The sequence below is a fragment of the Chrysochloris asiatica genome, unplaced genomic scaffold (assembly GCF_000296735.1).
Source record: "Chrysochloris asiatica unplaced genomic scaffold, ChrAsi1.0 scaffold00026, whole genome shotgun sequence".
NCBI lineage: Eukaryota > Metazoa > Chordata > Mammalia > Afrosoricida > Chrysochloridae > Chrysochloris > Chrysochloris asiatica.
Window position 1 is genome coordinate 24385937 of NW_006408544.1, and position 24729 is coordinate 24410665.

Sequence of the window (24729 nt, forward strand, 5' to 3'; positions counted from 1 at the left end):
GCATATTTTACATGAATGTGATCATGCTATAATATTGATAGGTGAGTTGCTTTTTCCACTTACTGTATCTTGTTCTGGAGTCCTGGAGTGGCACTGTAGGATAAGCACTGGACTGCTAACTTCAAGGTTCGTGGTTCAAACTGATCAGCCACTCCTTGGAAACCCTTTACAGGGTCACTGTGAGTAGATACTTACTTGAAAGCACTTATAAGAGCAACATATCTTGTTCTACCTCTTTTTTCCTAAGTATATAGTATTCTATAACAGGAGCCAGCAGATTATGACCATCAAGTCAATTCTGCCTTACTTTTTGTTTTTTTAAATAAAGCTTTATTGAAAGACAGCTTTTGACTCATAATCGCAGGATTGAATAGTTGCTATAGAAACCTACAGATTGCAAAGTCTAAAATAGCAAATCTTTACAGAAAGATTTGCTAACTTCTCTTCAATAGTAGGACTATATGACTGTTCATTTGACTATTACATATGGAAGGAAAATAAGACTTTAAAAAAAAAAATCCTCTTATAAATGATGCTATAACGAACACCCTTGTACACGTCTAAGTATTTCTGCATAGTACATTTCCAAAAAGTGACGTTTCTCTGGCTATACCTTTTCATTTTTACTGATTCTTTTGTAGCTAGTTTTTCTGGATATATGTAGACTTTAATTATGCTTACAGATTGTGTTGTTATTGTTGTTAGGTGCCATCTAGTTAATTCCAATACTCAGAAAGACTATATATACAACAGAACAAAACAATGCTCAGTCCTGCACTATCTTCACAATAGCTCCTATGTTTGAGCCCATTTCTTCAGCCACTATATCAATCCATTTCATTGAGGGTCTTCTTCTTTTTCTCTATCCATCTGCTTTTCCAACTATGATGTTCTTGTCTAGGGAATGGTTCCTCCTGATAACATGTCCAAAGTACATGAGACAAAGTCTCATCATCCTTGCTTCTCAGGGACATTCTAGCTGTACTTATTCAAAGACAGATTTTTTTTTCATTTTTCTGGTAGTCCAGGATATGTTCAATAGTCTCTGTCAACACCGTAATTCAAATGCATTCATTCTTCCCCAATCTTCCTTATTCATTGTCCAGATTTCACATATATATGTGGGAATTGAAAATACCATGGTTTTTTGGTCCTTAGAGTGACACCTTTGCTCTTTATCATTTAAAAAATGTCTTTTACAACAAATTTTCCCAGTGTAGTATGTCATTTGATTTCTTGACTAATGCTTCCATGAGCATTTATCAGGATTCAAGTAACATGAAATTCTTGATACGTTCAATCTCTTCTCTGTTTACCATGATGTTTATTGGCTCGGTTGTGAAAAAAAGTTTTTATTTTTTTTACATTGAGGTGTAATCCATACAGAAAACTGTAGTATTTAATCTTAATCAGTAAGTGTTTAAAGTCCTCTTCACCTTCAGCAAGCAAGATTTTTTCAGCTGCATATCAGATTGTTAATAAGTCTTTCTCCAATGATGATGGTATGTTCTTCTTCATATAATAAAACTTCTCAGATGATTTACTCAGCATACAGAATGAGGAAATGTGGTGAATGTATACAATACTGACACGCACTTTTCCTAATTTTAAGCCACACAATATCTCCTGGTTTGCTGAAACAACAAAATTAAGAGTTCTGGACTCTATTCTTTTCAATGTTCTCCATAGCTTGTTATGATCCACACAATTGAATGTCTATGCCTTGTCAATAAAACACAAATCAACATGTTTTAGGGTTTATAGGATAGTCTTAAGGTTTATTGTTCTTTTAAGTCTTATTTTTTTATGTGACTGAGGTGAATGTTTACAGAAGAAGAAGAAAAATCAGTCTTTCACTCTGCAAATCATACACATTTTTCTTCTTGTCATTGATTAAAATTTATCCCACTTCCTTCTATTTTCTGTTTCTATTGTTAAGTCTTTCCTAGCCTTTCTAAACCTTTTCTTTGGAAAATATTGTTCTTTTGATTTCAAGGGGCTGATTATTCTAAAGTCTGAATACTTCCCCAATATATTGTTCCCTTATATATCTGTCTATTGTTTGGCTGAAAATTGAGTCATGGAGGTGAGTTCCTTTCCATATCTGAAGGGTGACTAAAGGCCATTGTCTTGAAAGTACCACCAGTTTCTATCTGACCAGTAAGCCTGGTTTTTGTTCCACATTTTTCTCACTCTACCCAGGACCTTCTAATATGATTCCGTTCAGAGCAGTTGGTAGTGGTAGCTGGGTACCATCTTGTGTTTCTCCTCCTAGATTCATGGAGACTGATGTTCATGTGGTCCATTCTCATGTGGAACTAATTTTTATTACTTTTCCTTCCTCCATATATGGAGAAACCAATAATTTCACCTTAGATGACTGCTCAGGAGCTTTTAAGACTCCATTCGCTATTTTCTATTATAAGATGTAGAACATTGCCACTTGACCTTGATATTCCCTGAGACCATGGTCCTGAGCCCCTGGAAACAGGGACTGATTCCCTCAAGGTGTTTGGTTATGCTTAAGATGATTATGTAACTTTGTCCTCTGCATACTCCAGCACATTCTTGAATGTATGTACAGCAAAGGTGAATATACATGTATTAATATCCTCTGTCAAACCTACAAAAGGGTATACATTATCATCTCTCCCTCTCATACCCATTCAGTCTTTGTGCCTACCCATGCTTCTACTCATAGACCATTTATATTACAGGATTGTATATATCACAGTATGTTTTGTTTGGCACATCAGAGAACTTATATTTATAAAATATAAGCAGAAATTTGTACAGTGAATGGGAAGATAGAAACTGCAGGATAGAGTAAAGTGAAGAAGCCCAGATTTTAGTGTCAAAAGATCTTGGGGGGAAAATGCATCTGTGACTATAGGCAAAATAATTTTTCTGAGATTCAGTTTCTGAATTTGAAAAATTGTCATGGAGTTGAAAGTTAATGTATGTTAAATGTCTGGCAGAGTTTGTATTCAATTTATCATAATTATTATTACATCATTTCCACTAATATGAAGAAAGTGAAGAAGATAGGAAAAGAAGAAGGAAATTAATATACATTGATTTCCTACTATATGCCAGGTATGCATTATTTATCCAGTTGTCATAGTGTAATGGTTTCAAGATGGGCTGCTAACCTCAAGGTCAGCAGTTTGAAACTACCAGCAATTCCACAGGAGAAAGATGAGACTTTCTGCTTCCATAAAGATTTACAGTATCAGAAATCTTATAAAGGGTCACTATGAGTCAGAACCAACTCCACAGCACACCACTGCCGTCACCACCTTTTGAGATGGGTTACATTCACAGTTTAATTCTTGCTCATTTTCTGTCTTTATACCTTTAAGACACATGGCAAGGGTAATCACTGAATGTCATGAGAACATAGGGGGGGGGGGGAACAACTACGTCTGTCCAGAATAATCAAAGAAAGCCACATAGAGGAGACAACATTTCTGTTGGGTCTCAAAGTCAAGGTAGGAATTTGACAGCAGAGACAAGTACTAATTTTATTATTTATTACATAAGAGTCTTATTATATTGTTAGGTCTTGAAACTTTTAGCCAAATGCAAAAATGTTTTGTACAGTTAATTTTCCCTTCTTAGAAAATTAAAGCTGTTTTTCACCAACTGAGCATTATTTTACAAATTTTCTGTGGCCTAAAACATGATCAAAGATATTAGTTTGAAGATTAAGGTACATCTGACCCAACCCATAGTATTTTCAATAGCCTCATATGTAGGTAAAAGTTGTACAGTGAATAAGAAAGCTTGTGGAATATTTGATCCATTTGAGTTATGGTCTTAGAGAAGAATACTGAAAGTACCCATGAGTTTACAAAAGAATAAACAGATTTGTGTTAGAAGAAGTACAGCCAGAATTCTCCTTAGAACTACAGGCTGTTGAGATCTTGGACATGTTATCAGGAGGGAACAGTCCCTTGAGAAGGACATCATGCTTGGTAAAGTGGAGGATCAGCGAAAAAGAGGAAGACACCCAACAAGATGGATTGGCACAGTGGCAGCAGCATTTAGGTTCAAACAATTGTGAGGATGGCGCACGACCGGGCAGCGTTTCAGTCCATTGGGTTTCAGTGCATAGGGTTGCTATGCACAACAGAATGGCACCTAATAACAATGAAAACATAGACATGAGCAAGATATATTTTATATGTCTCAGAGAGGAAAGTATTTCTGGAAGAGTATTGGGCAATGGGAAGGGAAGTATCTTGTTAATTGCCTAGCATATACTATCAATTTTACTTGTGTTTTAATATTCTCGTTTATTCTTGTTAAGTGCTGTTGAGTAAATTTCAAGTCATAGTGACCCTGTATAGGATTTCCAAGGCTATAAATCTTTCCAGTAGCAGAAAGTCTCAACTTTCTCCCGTGGAGTGACTAGTGGCTCAAATCACCCACCTTGTGGTTTTCAGTCCAGTGCTTACCCTACAGAGCCACCACACCCCCCAATACTCCCATTTAGAGTTAACAAAAACCATTAGTGGTAGTTATTGTTGTGCCTGTCCTTCAAATAAGAAATGAACTCCAAAAAAGTCATATAGCTAGTAAGTGGCAGAGCTTTAAATAGGCCTCTTCTGGGCTTTCATACTGCATATCTTCCGATATCTGTAAGTCTGCCACTAAGGTAATGACCTTTTTAAGGGCTAGGCTCCCTCTTAGCACTATACTGTTGTTGTTAGGTACCGTCAAGTCAATTCTGACTCATAGTGATTCTGTGTAGGGTTTCGGAGGTGGGAATGGGGTGTATGAACCACCAACCTTGTGGTTCAAATTGACTTTAAGGTCCAGTGTTTGATCCTATGGCACCACACCATGACCTTTCTGAGTCTTAGGTTCCATCTTAGAACTATGTTGTTGTTGTTGTTGTGTGCCGTGGAGTCGGTTCCGGCTCATAGCAACCCTGTACAGGGTTTCCGAGGCTGTAAATCTTTATGGGAGCAGAATGCCTCATCTTTCTCCTGCAGAACAGCTGGTAGTTTCGAACTGCTGACCTTGAGGTTGGCAGCCCAACTCGTAACCACTACGCTACCAGCGCTTAGAACAATGAGTTACCCCAAATATCAAGACTGACTTTTCAATTAGAGGGTCTTTTCCTGAAATTGTAACATTAACAACAAAATATTCATTTAGTAGTAATGTATGTTAAGAACTTTTATGATTTCTTCACATGGTTTAACTCATTCAATCTTACAGTCACCTTATGAGGAAAGCAGTATTGTTAATTGATTTTCTTTCTTTTAACACCTTATCTGAGATATAGTTTACAGATCAAACAATTGAACTCTTTAGAGTGTACAGTTAATGATTTTTAGTACATTTACAGATATGTGCAATCACCATCAAAGTGATTTTTACAACATTTTGATCTCACATAATTTTGTTATCATACTCCAATCCATTCACCTTTGCCTTGGCCTTTGTTTTTGTTGTTATTAGGTGCTATAGAGTCAATTCTGACTCATAGCAACCCCACGCACAACAGAACAAAACACAACCCAGAGCGACTTTCTCTTTTTCGCTGACCATTCATTTTATGTAGAATGATGCCCTTTTACACTAATTGGTCTCTACTGATAATATGTCCTAAGTATGAGAGACAAAGTGCTTCCAAGGAGTACTCTGGCTGTATTTCCTACAAGACAGATTTATTTGTTCTTCTGGCAGTCCGTGGTACTTCCAATATTCTTTGCCAACACCATAATTAAAATGCATTTATTCTTCTATGGTCTTCTTTACTCATTGTCCAACTTTCACATGAATATGAAGTGACTGAAAATAACATGCCTTCAGTCAGGTCCACCTTAGTCCTCAAACTGAAATCTTTGTTCTTTAACACTTTAAAACATGTCTTTTGCAGCTGATTTGCCTAATGTAATACGTCGTTTGAGTTCTTGACTGTTGCTTCCATGAATGTTGTTTGCAGATCCAAGCAAAACAAAGTCTTTGACAACTTCAGTCTTTTCTCCATTTATCATGATGCTATTTATTGATCCAGTTTTGAGGATTTGTGTTTTCTTTACATTGGGGTACAATCCATACTGAAGGCTGTGGTCCTTGATCATCATCAGTAAATATTTTAAGTCCTCTTCACTTCAAGCAAGCAAGGTTGTATCTTCTGCATATTGCAAGTTGTTAGTAAGTCTTCTTCCAATCCTGATGTCACATTATTCTTCATCCAATCTGGTTTCTTGGATTATTTGCAGAGCATACAGGTCAAATAAATATGGTAAAAGGGCATAAGCCTCGTTATTATATTTTCTTGATTTTAAACCATTCCTGATTTTAATTGAATATCTTTCTAATTTTAAATAATTTCTTATTTTAATTTAATACCTTTCCTGATTTTAAACCTTGTTCTTTTTTAACAACTACCTCTTCATCTATATACAGGTTCCTCAGGAACGCAATGAAGTGTTCTGAAATATCTATTCTTCTCAATGTTTTCCAGAGTTTGCTATGATCCACACAATTAAAAGCTTTTGCATCGTCAATAAAGCACAAGTATCTTTCTGATAGTCTCTGCTTTCAGCCAAGATCCATATGAAGTCACCAATAATATCCATGGTTCCATATTCTCTTCTGAATCTGGCTTGAATTTCTGGCAGTTCCGTGTCAATGTACTGTTGCATCCATTTTTAAATTATGTTCAGCAAAATTGCATTTGCCTGTGACATTAATTATATTGTTTGATGATTTCTGTATTTCATTGGATCACCTTTCTTTGAGATGGGTACAAATATGGCTCTCTACTTATCTGTTGACCAGGTAGCTGTTTTCCAAATTCTTTGGAGATAGTGAGCACCTCCAGTGCTGCCTCAGTTTGTTGGAAGATTTCAATTTGTATTCCATCAGTTCCTGAAGTCTTGTTTTCCACAAAGCTTTTAGTACAGCTTGTACTTCCTTCTTTAGTACCGTTGGTGTTTTTGAACTGAAATGGTTTGAGTGATTTCTTTAGTTTTTTATTGTGAATTGAATGATAGTTTACATGGGAGAATATTGGTTTTATACTCATTTTATTGCAATGATGACAATTTTGCATCACCATTCAATAATATTTGCTTCTATTCCTTGTGTGTTTTTTTGGGGGGGGATTATGGAGGGTGTGTGGAAGTTGTACACAAAAACTCTCAGGAATGCATGATCATTTAAACAACCAAAGGACAGATTCTGCAAGCCTGCTTCCTGGCTGCCAGCCCACAGCGTTTCTCTTTCCATGAGTGTAGAGTCCTCAGCTGCTCTCTCAGTCAGTGTTCTCAGCTCTGCCTCTATCTCTGGTGTCACTGTATTTTTGGATAGGGTCCCACATTCTGCTCGTGCTCTTCTTCCTTGATGGTCCTCTGTTCCTGTAATGTAAGATTAACTACTCTCCCCTTTATGTTACAAAACTTCTACTTCTACAGTTGTGACAATCACTACCTCTTGAAAGGGTTGAATATCAACCATTTCTTTTTGGTACAATGACTCCATGCATACCTTTCAATTGTGTGTGTGTGTGCTTTTTGCATCATTTAATCTTTTACCCATAGAATCCTTCAGTATTGTAACCTGAGGCTTGAATTTTTTTTTTTTTTCAGTTCTTTCATCTTAAAAACTCTGAGTGTTCTCTTTTGCTTCTCTAACGCCAAGTCTTTACCCATTCCATTATAATATTTCGCATTGTCTTCTTGAGCTGCCCTTTGTAATGTTCTGCTCAGCTTTTTCAGTTCTTCACTTCTTCCAGCGTCTCTACACTCAAGAGCAAGCTTCAGAGTCTTTTCTGACATCCATTTTGGTCTTTTCTTTCTATCTTGTCTTTTTAATGATATTTTGCTTTCATCCTGTATGATGTTCTTGATGTCATCGCATAACTCTTCTGTTCTTCTGTCACTAGTGTCTAATGCATCAGATGTATTCTTGAGGTGGTCTCTAAATTCAGGTGGGATATATTCAGTGTCATATTTTGTCTCTATTGTAGGCAATATTCTTCAGTTTCAGCCTGAACTTACATATGAGCAATTGATGGTCTGTTTCACAGTCTGCACCTGGCCTTGTTTTGGCTGAGGATATTGAGGTTCTCTACCATTTCTTTCCACAGATATAGTCAATTTTATTTCTGGTGAAGTCCATGTAAAAAGATATTTGTAATGAATAAGTCATTGGTCTTGAATAAGTCATTGATTTTGAAAAAGTCTATTATGCGATCTCCAGCATCATTTCTATCAGCAAGGCCATATTTTCCAGTGACTGGTCCTTCATCTTTGTTTCCAACTTTCACATCCCAATAAGCAGTAATCATCAATGTATCTTGATTATGTATTCGATCAATTTCAGACTGAAGAAGTTAGTAGAATTCTTCAATTTCATCATCATTGACTTTAGTGCTTGGTACACAAATTTGAATAAAGTGGTATTAACTGGTCTTCCTTGAAAGTGTATGGATATCATACTATCAAAGACAGCATTGTACTTCAAGATACATCTGAAAATATTCTTTTATACAATGAATATGACAACATTCCTCTATTTAAAAAATTTCATAAATTTTTCATTCCCAGCATAGTAAACCATATAATGTCAAATTCAAAGTGTTCAATACCAGTTCATTCCAACTCACTAATGCCTAGGGTATCTATTTTTATGCATTCCATTTCATTTTAACAACTTCTAACTTTCCTAGATTCATACATCATACATTCCATGTTTCTATTATTAATGAATGTCTGCAACTGTTTCTCCACATTTTGAGTTGTGCCCCATCAGCAATTGAAGGTCCAAAAGCTTTGCTCCATTCATGTCACTATGGTCAGCTCTACTTTGAGGAGTTAGCTCTTCTCCAATTGTATTTTGAGTGCCTGCTAACCTGAGGAGCTCATCTTCCAGCACTATATCTGATGATGTTCTGCTACTGTTCATAAGATTTTCATCTTCCGGCACTATATCAGCAATGCCCAAGTGATATTCATGTGGTTTTCAGTGCCTATTCAGACATAGTCTTCCTTGTCTGTCTTAGTCTGGAAGCTTGACTGAAACTTGTCCACTTTGCTGGCATTTAAAATACTGATGGCATAACTTCCAGCATCGCAGAAACACACAAGCCACCACAGTACTACAATGTGACAGATGAGTAGTGGTACCTTGGCTTTAGATAATCACTAAACTGCCTATCTCTCTATATCCATTTCTTTGTTCTGGGCATTTTATATGAATGGGATCATATAATATTTGGTCTTTCATGTCTGGATCTTTTCACTTAGCATATTTTCAAAGTTCATCCATGTTATAACATAAATCAGTGCTTCCTTGTTATGACCAAATCATGTTCCTTTAAATGGATATGCCACAGTTTGTTCATCTATTCTTCACTTGGTGGACATTTGAGTTATTTCCATCTTTTGACTATTGTGAACAGTGCTGCTTAAAATATGAGTCTACATGACATGTGTATCCCTAGGAGTGGAGTTTATTTCTCTTAGGTATATACCTAGGAGTTGGGTTGCTGGGTCATGTAGTGAAGCTATGCTTAATAATTTGAGGAATTACCAGGCCCTTTTTCAAAGTAGCTGCACCATTTTACATTGCCCTCAGCAGCGTAAGAGAACTCTGATGTCTCCAAATTTCACACTTGTTATTATTTAGCTTCATGAGCTGCTTTTTATAAATGACAAAACTGAAACCCAGAAAAGCTAAGTGATTTGCCCAAAGCAACACATGTTTCAGAGCTGGGACATGAGCTGAGTCTGGCTTTTGTACCTGAACTCTTGATCATTGAGCAAATTATCTCTGTAGTTTATTCAAAAAATATTTAAGGGTGTCTCTTATATGGGAACACTGTTCTAGATACTGAATGGAGCTTTGCTTTCCATATGCTCTGGTTGAAGAGAAACTTGAGGCCCAAAATATAGCCTATTCAGCCTCCCATTGTTACCTGAAATGGCCCTTAAGGTATCTTGAGGAATCCTTGGGATCCACAGAATATAGATTGAGAAACAACTGATCAAACCACTTACCACATCATCTCCAGAGGATGACATTTTGTGCTATTTTGGCTATTCCAATGCTTTGTTCCAGAAATTGACCTTTCAATTTAGGTACAATATCCTGACCCAGCAAGAAGTTCAGAGTGTGTACGATGCCAGGTACTACGGGGGCCAGTGTGAGACAGTATACAATGGAGAATGGAGGGAGCTTCGATATGACTCTACCTGTGAGCGTCTCTACTATGGAGAGGATGAGAAGTACTTTCGAAAACCCTACAACTTTCTGAAGTACCATTTTGAAGTAAGTCTGGACTGGGATGTTCAGGCAGATAGATGCTTGTTGATGGAGATACCTTGCTTTTGGAGCTTTTATCTTTAGTAGAGCTTACTGGCAACTGCACATGCTTTCCCACCTGCCTCTACAGATCTCCTGTGTGGAAGGGCATGGAGAAGCAAGCATAAGACCAGTGAGACACAATGTCAATGTGGTCATGCACCTGTTAAATCTTAGCTCTCCAAACATAAATAGATCTCATTTTATCGTACTTAGAGTTACTGCAAGCACAGATACTATGTTTTTTTTGTTTGTTTGTTTTTTACAAATTGAAGATTTGTGGCAACCTTGTGCTGAGTCAGTCCACTGGTATCATTTTTCCAACAGCCTTGTGCTTACTTTGTGTCTTTGTGATACATTTGGTAATTCTCAGACTAGTTGTTGCTGTTGTGAAGTACTGTCGAGTCAGATCTGACCCATAGCGACCCTGTACAGGGTTTCCAAGGAGCAGCTGGTGAGCTTGAACTGCCGACCTTGCAGTTCAAACAGCTTTGCAGTCTGGCGCATTAACCCACAGCACCACACCAGGACTCCAGTTCTCAGAGTAGTTCCTCCTTTTTGTAATGCTGTTGCACACTCAGTGGACTACAGTACAGTGTAAATGGAATTTTCATATGCACTGATAAACCAAAAAATTCATGTGACTCACTTTATTGCTAAGGTTGCTTTAGTGTGGTGGTCTAGAACCTGCACTATCTCCCAAGTTTGCCTGTAGTATTTTATCAGAACCATCTTTATATATATTTGTGTATATAAATAAATATTTTAGCAGTGCTATAAACATATGGAAAAGAGTTTGATGGAATATGAGCTAGGCTGCTAACCACAAGATCACCAGTTCAAATTTACTAGTTGCTCCTCAGAAGAAAGATGAGGCTTTCTGCTCTCATAAAGATTTATAGCTTCAGAAAGTCTATAGAGGATCACTAGGAGTCAAAAACGACTCAACAACGCATACTACTATCATGATTATATGGAAGAAGTGTCTGGGTGCTACAAGCAGTTAAATGCTCAACTACTAACTGAAAGAGGCTCTATGGTAGCATAGTGGTTACGAATCAGGCTGCTAATCTCAAGGTTGGCAGTTCGAAACTACCAGCTGTTATGTGAGAGAAAATGAGGCTTTTTGCTCCCGTAAAGATTTGCAGCCTCGGAAATCCTGTACAGGGTCACTGTGAGTCAGAACCAACTCCACAGTACTTAACAACAACAACAACTAACTAAAAGGTTGGTGTGTTGACTCACCCAAAGGTGTCTTGGAAGATGAGCCTGGAGAACTTCTTCAGAAAGATCACAATTGTGGAATAGTTCTACTGTTCAAACTTGACAGCTGCTAATAACCATGATATGTCCACATTGAGAACATTGCTAATTTTGTATATGTTAGCAACTACCCATATGATGCCTGGATTAGCCTTTTAACAAAATTGCTTACAGCAGTCTGAAACTGTAGATATTTGACAAAGCAGAAATTTAAATATTGAACAGAGGTTTTATGTGCCCAAGGCTAACTTCTGCTTGCTTCTTTCCAGGCTCTGGCTGATACAGAAATTTCCTCAGAGTTCTATGATGATGTGAATAGCCTTCTTTCTGAAATGAAAAATGAAGATTCAGTTTCATGGGGATTGACCCTTGATATAGGTTTTGCATACTTCCCGATATCTGTGAAAGGGAATCTATGTAGATCAAAAGACTCTTCATTCTTGGAGAAGTTAAGCAAGTATAATGAGAAGGTATTAAAACATAATGCCTGTGTTGCCCAGTATTCCATAATCTACATGGAACACGTATTACCTTAATTGCATTAAAAAGTACAGTAGTAATCGAACCTTAATTGCTTGTGTAATTGGAAATGTCTGATCACTGGTAATCATGTTTGTTTTTCTTATTACGCTTTTGCACACAGAATCATCACAAAGGGAATAAAATTGAATGATAAGACAAGAACCCTGATCACTTCGCCCAATCCTTTTTCATGGTTACCTGGAGCATATAGTAAAATATTTAGTATGGTAATGTGTTAAAGAAAAAGAACCAGGTCTTTTAAATTAGAACTAAAAGAATGTTAAAGTAAGCTTTGGCTTACCAAGCAAGTAGAGGGGCTGGCAACTAAATTGAGTTCCTGCAGAGTCAAGAAATGCCTCCTTGAGGAAAGAACATCTGTATAAGTTGAGGTCTAAAGATGATACAAGTTAGACAAATAAAGGGAGAGAGAAGTTGATTGAAGGGTGTTCTAGACACAGGGAACAGTATGTGCAAAGGTCTGGAGATAAGAGAATGCCTCATACGAATTTGGGATTGAAAGGGCTTCAGCTCACTCAGGTACATACTGGACAGAAAAGTGAGGATTGTTGAGGATGAAGAAATTAATCAGATACAAGAGAACAATTAATTGAATTGATTTAAAATTTATAAAACAATTCTTAATGACATTGTTATCTGGACTGTGGATTTATTGGAAACAGGGATCCATTGATGTGCGGATTTATTAGAAAAAGAGATTCATTTTCTGAAAGAAGAGCTGGGAGTAGAATGCATCCTTTGGACCTGTGGTCCTTGCACTGTGAAGCTTCTAGATCTAGAAAAGGATTGATGTCAAGATACATTGTGAATTCCAAGGACTATTGGACCTACTGATGCTGAAAGGAGAAAAGGACCATTCCCTGAATCTGGACTCCTAGCCTCCTAAACTGTTACAAAAAAACATTTTGTGATATTTCTGCTACAACAGCACTAAGACAGAACTTGGTACTGAGAGTAGGGTGCTGCCCCTAACACATACCTAAAATGTGGAAGCAGTTTTGGAATTGGATAATGAGTAGAGGCTGGGAGAATAATAAGCTACTTACATTTCCTGGAAGAGACTATTGGTGGTGTTATGGAAGTCAAAGTCAATTCTGATGAGGGTTCAGAAAGAAGTGAGTAGAGAAGTAACACCAAAGATGGCACAGATGGTACGAAGCAGTAGCAGAGAAACTGTAGCTGCAGAACAAGGAGGCCAACACAAGACAGCATGGGAGTCCACCCATGGAGCGAGAAAGCAGAGTGCTTTCATGCATGAGGCTTCCTGGTGGAGGGGGGTGCCTCTAGTACTCATCAGTATGGCTGAAGAGCTTTGTGACACTTCTTGACCAGAGCAGAGATCAGGCTGGCCTCTTCCAGAGATCAAGAAACCAGGAAGCAGAAGATGAATAGACAAGGAACACAGAAAGCAGAGTTGCCGCATACTCAAAAGTTAAGACTATGACTTCTGGGTACTCAAAGGGTGAAATCATGACCTCTGGAGTTTCCAAGTGTGGTACCACCATGTTCTACGCTACACAGAGTGTGATCTTCATTACCAACTCAGTTCTGGAGTGTGGTACTACCATTAAGATGGGGCCTATGACCAAAGCTGAGGGACAGGGGCTACCATGTTTGGGACAGAAGTTCGGGGCCATCCAGTGTCAAGAGAGGAGGTCACCACTCAGATGGACTAGGAGAATGGCCACCCAAAGTTGCCATTCCTGTGGGCCTGGAGGGAAGAACTGAAGTCCAAGGTTGAGGGGTCTCTACCCAGAGTCCTCAGTGTATGGCCAACACCCAGAGTCTAGAGGGCAAACCATTGCCTAGGTGGTCTCGGAGAACACAGGAGTATTTTCAAGCCTTGAGAACTAATGCAAATTGTTCTGCAGGATTTCGAACTTGCTTGGTGCCTGTTATTCCTTCTTTTTCTAATTGCTCCTTTTGTAAGGGAAATGCCTGTTCCACCTTTGCATTTGGAAGCAGATAATTTATATTCCAGATTCACAAGTGAAAAGGAATGTTGTCTCAGGTTGAAATTTGAAGTTGATAGAATTTTGGAACAATGTGGCGCTGTAGGATAAGCACTCAACCATAAGGTGGGTTTGAACCACAAGTTTGACAGTTCAATCTCCACAACTGTTCCTCAGAAGCCCTTCACAGGTCAAAATGAGTCATGGTCAATATGAGTCAGGGTCAATATGAGTCAGAACTGAAGCAACAATAGCAGCAATATAATGGGGTTTGTGTGTTTTCACTTGTATGTGTATTAGTTGTATCATGTTAGGTGCAAGTATGAATTTATACATGTCTTTCTTTAGAAATTATGCATGGTTTAAGGAGAGATGAACATGTACTATACAGGGTTGTTTTGATAGTTAAGATTTTGTATCAACTTGGCTGGGCTAGAATTCTCAGTGGTTTAGCTGTTAAGATATAGTTATCAACTCCATGATGCAATTTAATATAGCACAATCAATACCATGATGCAATGAACCTGATACACTTGATGGTGAATTGGTATAATCTTTAATGTTGCTGTTTTGAAGACTCTGTTTTGACTCATAGCAACCCAATGTAGGATCTCCAAGGGGTGGTTGGTGGGTTTGAACCACCAACCTTGAAGTTAAAACGGATTCTGAGTTCCAGTACTTATCCTACAGCATTGTACCAGTGCTCCAGTGTTTAATGGATACATAATATTTGTGATTTGTGTAGGAAGCTGTGCAGTGTAGAGCTGTGATTAAAGAGCTGTGAAGGTGGGAATAGACAAGACGGGGTAGAAGTTGGGAGCAGTGAAGAAACCATTGTCGTAACTGAACCAGGGAAGAGCTGATGAGAACTTGACTTAGGCAATGGCAGTGGGAACAGAATGAAGACATGGAAGAAGAAGCCTGGATTCTGCCTAGATATATATTAGGCACCACTTGGTGTCCACTTAGTGGTGTCTAATATATACTTGTAAAATGTAATAATACCCCATTATATTTGTACTGATGTTATATTTATACTGATACCATGGTTGACATCAGATGAATCTTGGCTGAAAGCAGAGAATACCAGAAAGATATTTACCTGTGCTTTATTGCCTACCCAAAGGTTTTCAATTGTGTGGACTGTGACAAGCTATGGACAACATGGCAGAGAATGAGTATTCCAGAATACTTAATTGTGCTCATAAGGAACCTGAACATAGACCAAGAGATAGTTATTCAAATAAAACAAGGGAACACCAAACGGTTTAAAATCAGGAAAGGTGTGTGCCAAGGTTGTATTCTTTCACCATGCTTATTCAATCTGCATGTTTAGCACATAATCTGAGAAGCTGGATTATATAAAGAAACATGTGGCATCAGGATAGGAAGAAGACTCATTAACAGCTTGCATTATTCAACCTTGCTTGCTGAAAGCGAACAGAACTTAAAACACTTACGAAAATCACAGACAACAGCTTTTGGTATGGATTGCACCTCAATGTAAAATCCTCACCACTGGACCAATACATAATATTATGATAAATGGGGAAAAGATTGAAGTTGTCAAAGACTTCATTTTGTTGGGATCAACCATCAACACTCATGGAAGTAGCAGTCAAGAAATCAGACAACGTGTTGCATTAGGCAAGTCTGTTGCACAAGACCTCTTTAAATGCTAAAGAGCAAAGATGTCAGTTGGAGGACTAAGGTACAATCGTCCTAATTCATGGTATTTTCAATAACCTCATATGGTTGTGAAACTTGGACAGTGAATAAGGAAGACAATAGAAGAATTGATGCATTCAAGCTATGGTGTTGGAGAAGTGTTAAAAGTACCATGAACTGCCAAAAGAATAAACCAATCTATGTTGGAGGAAGTGAGCCATATACTCCCTGGAAGTTAGGATGGCCAGACTTCATCTGTCATACTTTGTACATGTTGTTAGGAGGGACCAGTCCTTGGAGAAGGATATCATGTTTGGTAAAATGGAGGGTCGGAGTAGACGGGGAAGATGGATTGGTACAGTGGTAACAGCAATGGACTCAAATGTAGCAATGACTGTGAGTTTGGTGCAGGACGGGGTAGTGCTTCATTGATTGTGTATAGGTCGCTATGAGTTGGTACTTACTCAATGGCACCTAATAACAATAACAATATTTATACCCAGGGGTCCTTGTGGTACAGTGGTTAAAGCACTCAGCTGCAGTTGGAACCCACCAGCCACTCTGTGGGAGAAAGATATCACAGTCTGCTTCCATAATGTTTTATAGTCTTGGAAACTTTGTGGGGCTGTTCTACCTAGTCCTATAGGGTCACTATGAGTTGGAATCTATTTGATTGCAGTGGGTTTAGGTGGGGAATATTGATATATATATGTGTGTGTTTGTGATATATGGAGTCCCTGGGTGATGTAAACAGTTAAGTGCTGGGCTACAAACCTTAGGTTAGTGGTTTGGGTCTAACCAGAGGCACTAGGGAGAAAGGCCTGGTGATTTATGTCAGAAAAATCAACCATTGAAAATCCTATGTGTTGAACACAGCTCTATTTTGACATTTATAGAGTCACCATGAGTTGGGGTCTACTCAATGGTAACTGACTTGCTGTGGTTTTCTGCTACAAGGGGGCTTCAAAAAGTTTGTGAAAAAGTTTTCATTACTTCTTATTCCATTTGTAGTCCTGGTGTGGATATGCATTGGACTGTTAACTGCAAGGCTGATGGTTCAGACGCACTAGCCAATCCTCAAAACCCTATACAGGGTAACTATTAGTAGGAACTGACTCAACAGCACTTAACAACAAATATACATATGGTGGTTGTCTGCCATGAAGTCAGCTCCATGTCAGCAACTCTGTATAGGATTTTTGAGGCTGTAAATCTTTATGGGAGCAGAACATCTTATCTTTCTACCCCCAGGAACAGCTGGTAGTTTCAAACTGCTGACCTTGAGGTTAGCAGCCCAACTTGTAACCATTATGATACCAGAATGCCTTGCTTCTTAAATGTATATGTTGTTGTTGTTAGGTGCCACTGAGTCAGTACTGACTCATAGTGACCCTATGTACAACAGAATGAAACACTGCCCTGTCCTGGGCCAACCTCACAATTGTTGCCACACTTGAGCCCATTGATGCTGCCACTTTGCCAATCCATCTTGCTGGGGGTCTTCCTCTTTTTCTCTGAACCTCCATCTTAACAAACATGATATTCTTCTCCAGCGACTGGTCTCGCCTGAAGTATATATGTGGTGGTGGTGGTTATGTGCCGTGGAGTCGGTTCTGACTCATAGCGACCTTGTACAGGGTTTCCAAGGCTGTAAATCTTTACGGGAGCAGACAGTCTCATCTTTCTCCTGCAGAACAGCTGGTAGTTTCGAACTGCTGACCTTAAGGTTCGCAGCCAGATTTGTAACCACTATACTACCAGAGCTCCTTGAAATATGTATGTAATTCTTGTTAAATATTTAAAGGTTAAGTACCGTCAAATCAGTTCTAACTCATAGCGACCCTGTATAGGGTTTCCCAGGAGTGCCTGGTGAAATTGAACCACTGACCTTGTGGTTCAAACTGACCTTGCAGTCCAGTGCTTTATCCCTTTATCCCACAGTGCCACACCAGGATTCTGAGTCTGTGTGTATATATGTACATATATATATACACACATATAGTTGTTGTTTAGTGCTGTGGAGTAAATTCTGACTCAGTGACCCTGTATAGCATTTTCAAGGAGTATCTGGTAGATTTGAACTGCCCATTGTGCAGTTTGCAGTCTAGTGCTGATCCTACAGTACCACACCAGAAGTATATATATATATATAAATTTAGTTGTTGTTAAGTACCGTGGAGTTGGTTCCAACTCATAGTGACCCTGCACAGGGTTTCTGAGGCTATAAATCTTTACAGGTGCAGAAAGCCTCATCTTTCTCCCCAGAATGGCTGGTGGTTTCAAACTGCCGACCTTGAGGTTAGCAGCCTGAGTCATAACCACTACACTACCAGAGCTCCATATATATGTATATATATTTGTTATTGTTGCTGTGTGCCGTGGAGTCGTTTCCGACTCATAGCGACCCTGTACAGGGTTTCTGAGGCTGCAAATCTTTACGGGAGCAGAAAGCCTCATCTTTGTCCCAGCTGTTCCACAGCTGGTAGTTTCATACTGATGACCTTGTGGTTTGCAGCCCAATTTGTAACCACTACATTACAGAGCTCGTTTTTTATATATACATATACTTCTGGTATCCAATATATATATAGTGCATTTATATATTCATATGAGGGAACTTCAAAATGTTTGTGGACAAATTACAGTATCCTGAATATGCATATACACACACACATGTATACTTCACTCAACTATTAAGTGTTGATCTTTTGTATCATCACCTATGTGCATTCTCTTTGTCTTTCCCCTCGTTCAGTGTAGGCTGTTGTTGTTGTTGGCAGAAATACGGCTTCATGAGAATTTTCACCAAGGTTCAGACTGCTCATTTCAAGATGAGGAGGCACAACATCGTACTGGATGAAGGAATGCTGGAGTCATTAATGGAGCTGCCAGAACAGTACAATTACGGCCTGTATGCCAAGTTCATCAACGACTATGGCACTCATTACATCACCTCTGGATCAATGGGTGGCATTTATGAGTATATTCTGGTGCTTGACAAAGAACATATGGCATCATCTGGTAAGTAGAGCAGAAGAGGTGTTATACACAAACATTGACCCACATATATACCAGGACCTGGTTTGCAATTTCCTGAGCCACACATGCTCTCATTTAATCTTTTTTTTGAGACAACCTGCCTTTTGTTTCTTCTACTGTTATTTATCTTTCTTTTTTTTTAATGTTGTATTGTGAATTATGTGATAGTTTACATGGGAGAACATTAGTTTTACATTCATCCTATCGTATATTGTTTCATTGCCATGATTACAATCCCCTCCATGCATCATCAACCAAACAAAAGGTATAACGGTATAAGCTGCAAGCCTGCCCCCCCCTCCCCGCTTCCCCCCCTCCCCCGGCTATTAGCACACAGTCCCTCTCCTTCTCTGGGTCTAAAGACCCCAGGTGCTCCATCTCTCCATGTCATCGTCTCTGCCTCCATCTCTGATGTTACTGTTTCTCTGTGTAGGGTCCCGCTCTCCACTCTTCTCCCTTGATGGTCCCAGGGATCTCCGCTGCTGGACTGCAAAGTCAATCACTCCCCTCCTTTTGCTACAAAATGTCTAGCTTTACATTTCCAACCCTCACAATCAGTCCTGATAACAATTATTCACTATTGTATCACAAGAGACCTATCCGTATTTCCTTTCATCATCTCCGCATAGACAGATTGGATATTACTCAGTGGAGATTCTACCTTCCTCCATGCCCTCTGGATCTAGGTTCCCTCTTGAAAGCTCTCATTTCATCTTAACATAGAAAATGTAAGTGTGATTATTTCTCTAGAACTGAGGTGCTGAAGGGTGAAATGACTTGCTAATAGATGCAACAAACAGGGTTTGAACTCAGACTTGCCTGTCCACCTAAACAATACAGTTTCTATTATATCACATTTACCTAGTTATTAATGAATCTTAGTGATTTTGTTATTTAAAATGTTAAAATCTGTGTTAAACTTTGGTTCTTGGGTAATGGAGCCATCATCCAGTCAGATCATTTAAGCCAGACATCTAGAGTCATCCCACATTCCTCCTTTGCTGAATGTTCATGTCCAAGGCCTTTCATTCTCTCTTGAGTTGCTCTCAGCCAGTCCATTCTCATGGTCACTCCTAGGTGGTAGGCTATTCATCTTTGACTTAATACTGCATCAGCACCTAAAGGGTCTCTGCTGACAGGCTCGTCCCTTCCATCCATACTTGATGATTGCCACCAGGGTGGACTTCCTACTTCACAGAACTGATGGCATTGCTCCTTGTATAACATTCTGGATGATCATTTTCCTGCTGAGAGGTTGGTGGGTTTGAAACCTCATCTGAAGGTTAGCAGCTGAATTAATGCTTATCCCAGTACCACCTAGACTCCTTCTTACCTTGGATGGTGGTGGTGGTGGTTTGGTGCTGCTGAGTTGGCTCTCATAGCTGCCCTGTATAGGTTTTCCTAGGCTGTAAATCCTCTCAGGAGAAGAAAGCCTCATCTTTCTCCAGTGGAGCAGCTGGTAGATTTGAACTACTGAAATTGCAGTTAACAGTGTAACATGTAATCCACTGTGCTACTGGGGATCTTTCCTTCCTACCTAGAATTGTTGTTGTTAAATACAGTCAAGTCTGATCTGACTCATAGCAACCCTGTATAAGTTTTCTGAGGAAAGGCTGGTGGGTTTGAACCATTGACCCCATGATTTCAATCAAGTGCTTATCCGACAGCACCATCAAGGCTCCTTGGTGGGTACTATGGTGGTGGTAGTTATGTGCTGTGGTATTGGTTCCGGCTCACAGCAACCTTGCATAGGGTTTCTGAGGCTGTAAATCTTTATGGGATCAGAAAGCCTCATCTTTCTCCCATGGAACCCCTGGTAGTTTCGAACTGCTGACCTTGAGATTAGCAGCCTGATTCGTAACCTCCACGTTACCAGAATAATGCTTCACAAATTGTGGGCCCCAAACTGGGAGCATCAACCTCACCTGGGAATTGTCAGAAATGCAAATTGACCAGGTCTTCATCCCAAACTTACTGAATCAGAGACTCTGGGAATGGGACCTTCAGCCTGTGTTTAACAAGTCTTGCAAGTGATTTTTATGCCTACTGCCATTTGAGAACCACTGGCCTAGACAATCAGTGAGTAGAAGGATGCAAGATAGGTTCACATTTCAAACCCAAATTTCTGGTCCAAAGAAGTTTCTCCAATGGCGGAACAGGCCACTCTCTTTCTTCAACATATATTGTTAAGTGCCGTGGAGTCAGCTCCAACCCATAGCAACCCTGAACAGGGTTTCCGAGGCTGTAAAGCTGTAAATCTTTATGGGAGCAGAAAGCCTCATCTTTCTCCCGTGGAGCAGCTGGTAGTTTTGAACTGCTTACCTTGTGGTTTTCAGCCCGATTCATAACTACTATGCTACCAGAGCTCCATATATATATCTTACTGTGTTTAGTTTGTTAGTGAAAAACAATTTTCAAATGCTATTTTTCTCTTCAGCTAGAAAGCAAGATTCTTGAAAACAAGTGTTCTGGTTGACATTTTGCTATCCTTCACCATTTAACACAGGCTAAGGCCTGTGTGTAAAAAAAAAAGTGAGTGTGTAAAAAAAGACTTGGCGTTTGAACCAGAAAACCAAATCTTTTACCTTCAAGTCAATATCAACTCATAGCAACCCCATAAGGTAGAGAACAACCACTCCCTAGAGTTTCCAAGGCTACTAATCTTTATGGAAGCAGACTACTACATTTTTCTCCCAAGGGACAGCTAGTGAGTTCGAACTGCCTACCATTCAGTTAGTTAGCGGCTGATTCACCAGAGTGCCTACCAAAAAAGAATAAGAAGAGAGAACAGATAGAATATAAAATAGCATAGTGGCTTACAGGCAGTGAAATTAAGTTAATGTTTCAAGAAACTTTATCCAGTTAAATAAATATATGTATAATGTATTTGCCATGATGTAAAGTATCATACTACATCATAGATGATCACTGACATCATTCTGCTGATTGACATAAGTCAGTCACAAGAGGACAGATACTGCGTGATCCCAGTTACATGCAATATTGGAGTCCTGGTGTGGTGCAAGCACTGGACTGAAAGGTCAGTTTGAACCACAAGGCAGCAATTCAAACCCATCATTGGCTCCTCGGAAACTCTATACAGGTTGCAATGAGTCAGAGCCGACACAATGGCATTTAACAACAACAACATATACAATACGTAGAATTGACACAAATATAGAGATCAAAGTATATTAGTGATTAGCAGGGGTTGGCAGGAGGCAGGGACAAAGAAGACACATGTTTTGGAAACACTGAATCTGGAATTGGATAAAGGAGATGATTGAGCAACATGATTAATAATGTTAAAATTGTGCAATGGCAAATATTGTATTACCTATATATTTGTCCCATGCACACAATTAAGTTGGTACTATGGATCAATGTAAAAGAATTAAGTTTGAAATACTGTATTCAAGTGCGTCTGGTCTTCCATAAATATGGGGAAGAAAAACAGAACTAACTTGTATTGAATAACTACTAGGTCTCAGGTGCTGTGGCATGTATTTTTATTGTGTTATCTTGATAGCACTTTATGGTTGGTGTTACCCCAGTTTTAGCCACAGAAGAGCCAAGGCCCATCACACAGGTACCTTTTGCCTATGGGGCTGCAGGAAGCTGGTGACAGCCCCTAGGCAGAGCCCAGGACCTATATATAGTATTTCCACACCATGGTTCTGCATAGACACTCATTTGGCTTCCTGTCTTTGGTGTTGGATGACTAATTAATTGCCTGGGGTATCTGGCGGCCCCTCCTCTTCAATATCTGTGAGGCCGAAATGGGCTTCCAATGTGGTTAATATTCAAAAGGAGCCCACCAACAAATTGTCCCAGGGATAATTACCTCAGTTCTGTTTATAGAAAACCATATGTCGATAATAGCACAATTTGCTATTCGTGAAGCGCTGATTTTCTATAAATCCAGAAAGTTAGTGTTGCTTTTCTATAAATATGGAAATGTGCTAATCATCACCTCATCTGCTGGAGATCGCTAATAAATCAGAATTCCATTTACATATTAACCTACAAAGGAACAAAAACATCTACCTTCTTACCATTTTACAAACAAAATCACCCACCCCCACTCTCCATGTTTGTCTAGTTTGCTTTCTCCACCTCATGCCCTCTCATTTTCTTTTCTTTTTAGGTGTTTATCTCTGCTTCATTTCTTTTCTTTTGCTCTCTTTTCTATCTCTTCCTGGTTTTCTTGCTTTCTTATTTGTCATTGTCTTTTTTTCCTCTGTGTCTTTAATCTATAAAATGCTAACAATATTTATATTCTTTCAGATGCTTGTTTCTAAGAAACTTCCTGTGTGGTATGCATTCATGTCCTCGAAAGGTTGAGCTTGGACTGGAATGATTTAAGTGAACACAGTGACTGGTTTACTCTAGGGGAATCTTTTGTCCTTGGATTTGTTCAGATCCTCTCTGGGTTTCTCCCAGAGGATGCACAGCTCTGTTTTCTTCTAATGTGTCCTTTAGATAAACTGCATCTCTCCCACAGATAGCGTGAAACAATGCATCTAAAATCAAGGGAAGCCTTGGATGTTGGGGAAGCATGTTAGACTTCAATGGGATCCTAGGATTTCCTCAAAGGCTGTGACTAACAACTTTCTACCTCCTACAGGAATCAGTATGACTTTGGGCTTGAATTTCTGGACTTAAATTGTTTTTCTCCTTTAGCTCATCTTTAGAAGTCTCATTATTTGTCTTTGTATCAAGGTATAGCAAACAGAATTTTGTATTAGCTTCTCTGGAGAATGGCCCAGTTACAGAGCTGCCAATTTACCCTGGGCAAGTATGTTAATTCATTGACACTATTCTATTCATGTTATTTCCTGTATCCTTTTGCACATGGTCTTTCCTCAGCCCCAAATGCTCTTCCCTGTCTTGCCAATGTAACTAACTTCGACTCATCCTTCAAAACCCTTGAACAGGGATCTCTCCTCAAGGAAATCTGTTCTGACATCCTTCTGCCCTTTCTCCCATTGTTTTATTAGTTTATTCAGTTGAGTTTATTGAGTTTATATGATGTGCCAGGTAAACAAAATCAATATGGTCCCTGTCTTTGTGAATCTGACAGTTTAGTGGAAGAAACAAATTAAACAGCCCTGAATCTGTATGTCATCCTTGGTTCCTTTCTTGCTTCCTGCCACACATCAGCAAACTCTGTCATCTTTACCTTCTAAAGCATATGTGGTATCCACCCTTCCATCTCTATAGTCATCTCGGTACTCCAAGTCACCACTGATGTTGTTGTTGCTATGTGTCATTGAGTCTGTTCTGGCCCAAAAGGATCATGTATAGAATTTCTGGGGAACAGCTGGTGAATTTGAAGCTCCAATCTTGAGGTTCAAACCAACCTTGTAGTCCAGTGCATTAGCCACACCAGACTCCCAAGTCATCATCATACTGCTCTATATGGAGGGTCAGAGAAAAAGAGGAAGACCCCCAGCAAGATGGATTGGCAAAGTGGCAGCTTCAATGGACTCAAGTGTGGCAACAGTAGTGAGGTTGGCCCAGGATCAGACAGTGTTTCATTCTGCTATGCATAAGGTCGCCATGAGTCAGTACTGGCTTGATGGCACTTAACTACAACAACAAATATACTGGGTACTATTAGAAGGTGTATTCCAGAACACTTAATTGTACTCATGAGGAATCTGTACCTGGACCAAGAAACAGTTGTTTGAACAGAGCATGGGAATACTGAAAGTTTTAAAATTAAGAAAGGTGTGCGACAAGTTGTATTCTTCCACCATACTTATTCAACTTGTATGCTGAGCAAATAATATGAGAAGCTTGGTTCTATGAAGAAAAACATGGCAACAGAATTGGAGGACGGGTCATTAACAACCTGCGATATGCAGATGCTACAACTTTGCTTGCTAAAAGTGAAGAGGACTTAAAACATTTACTGACGAAGATCAAAGAGCACAGC

The 24729-nt window shown here is 39.1% G+C and overlaps 1 protein-coding gene across 1 annotated transcript in view; it reads left to right on the forward strand.

Annotated features, from left to right (window-relative positions):
- The window catches only part of C8A (complement component 8, alpha polypeptide), a 136392-nt gene that overhangs the window by 55959 nt on the left and 55704 nt on the right, over positions 1-24729 (forward strand). Inside the window, exons 5-7 of the mRNA XM_006839819.1 lie at positions 10104-10293; positions 11859-12059; positions 18530-18770. Of these exons, the coding sequence (XP_006839882.1) occupies positions 10104-10293; positions 11859-12059; positions 18530-18770 (632 nt within the window). The remainder of the gene's footprint in view (positions 1-10103; positions 10294-11858; positions 12060-18529; positions 18771-24729) is intronic.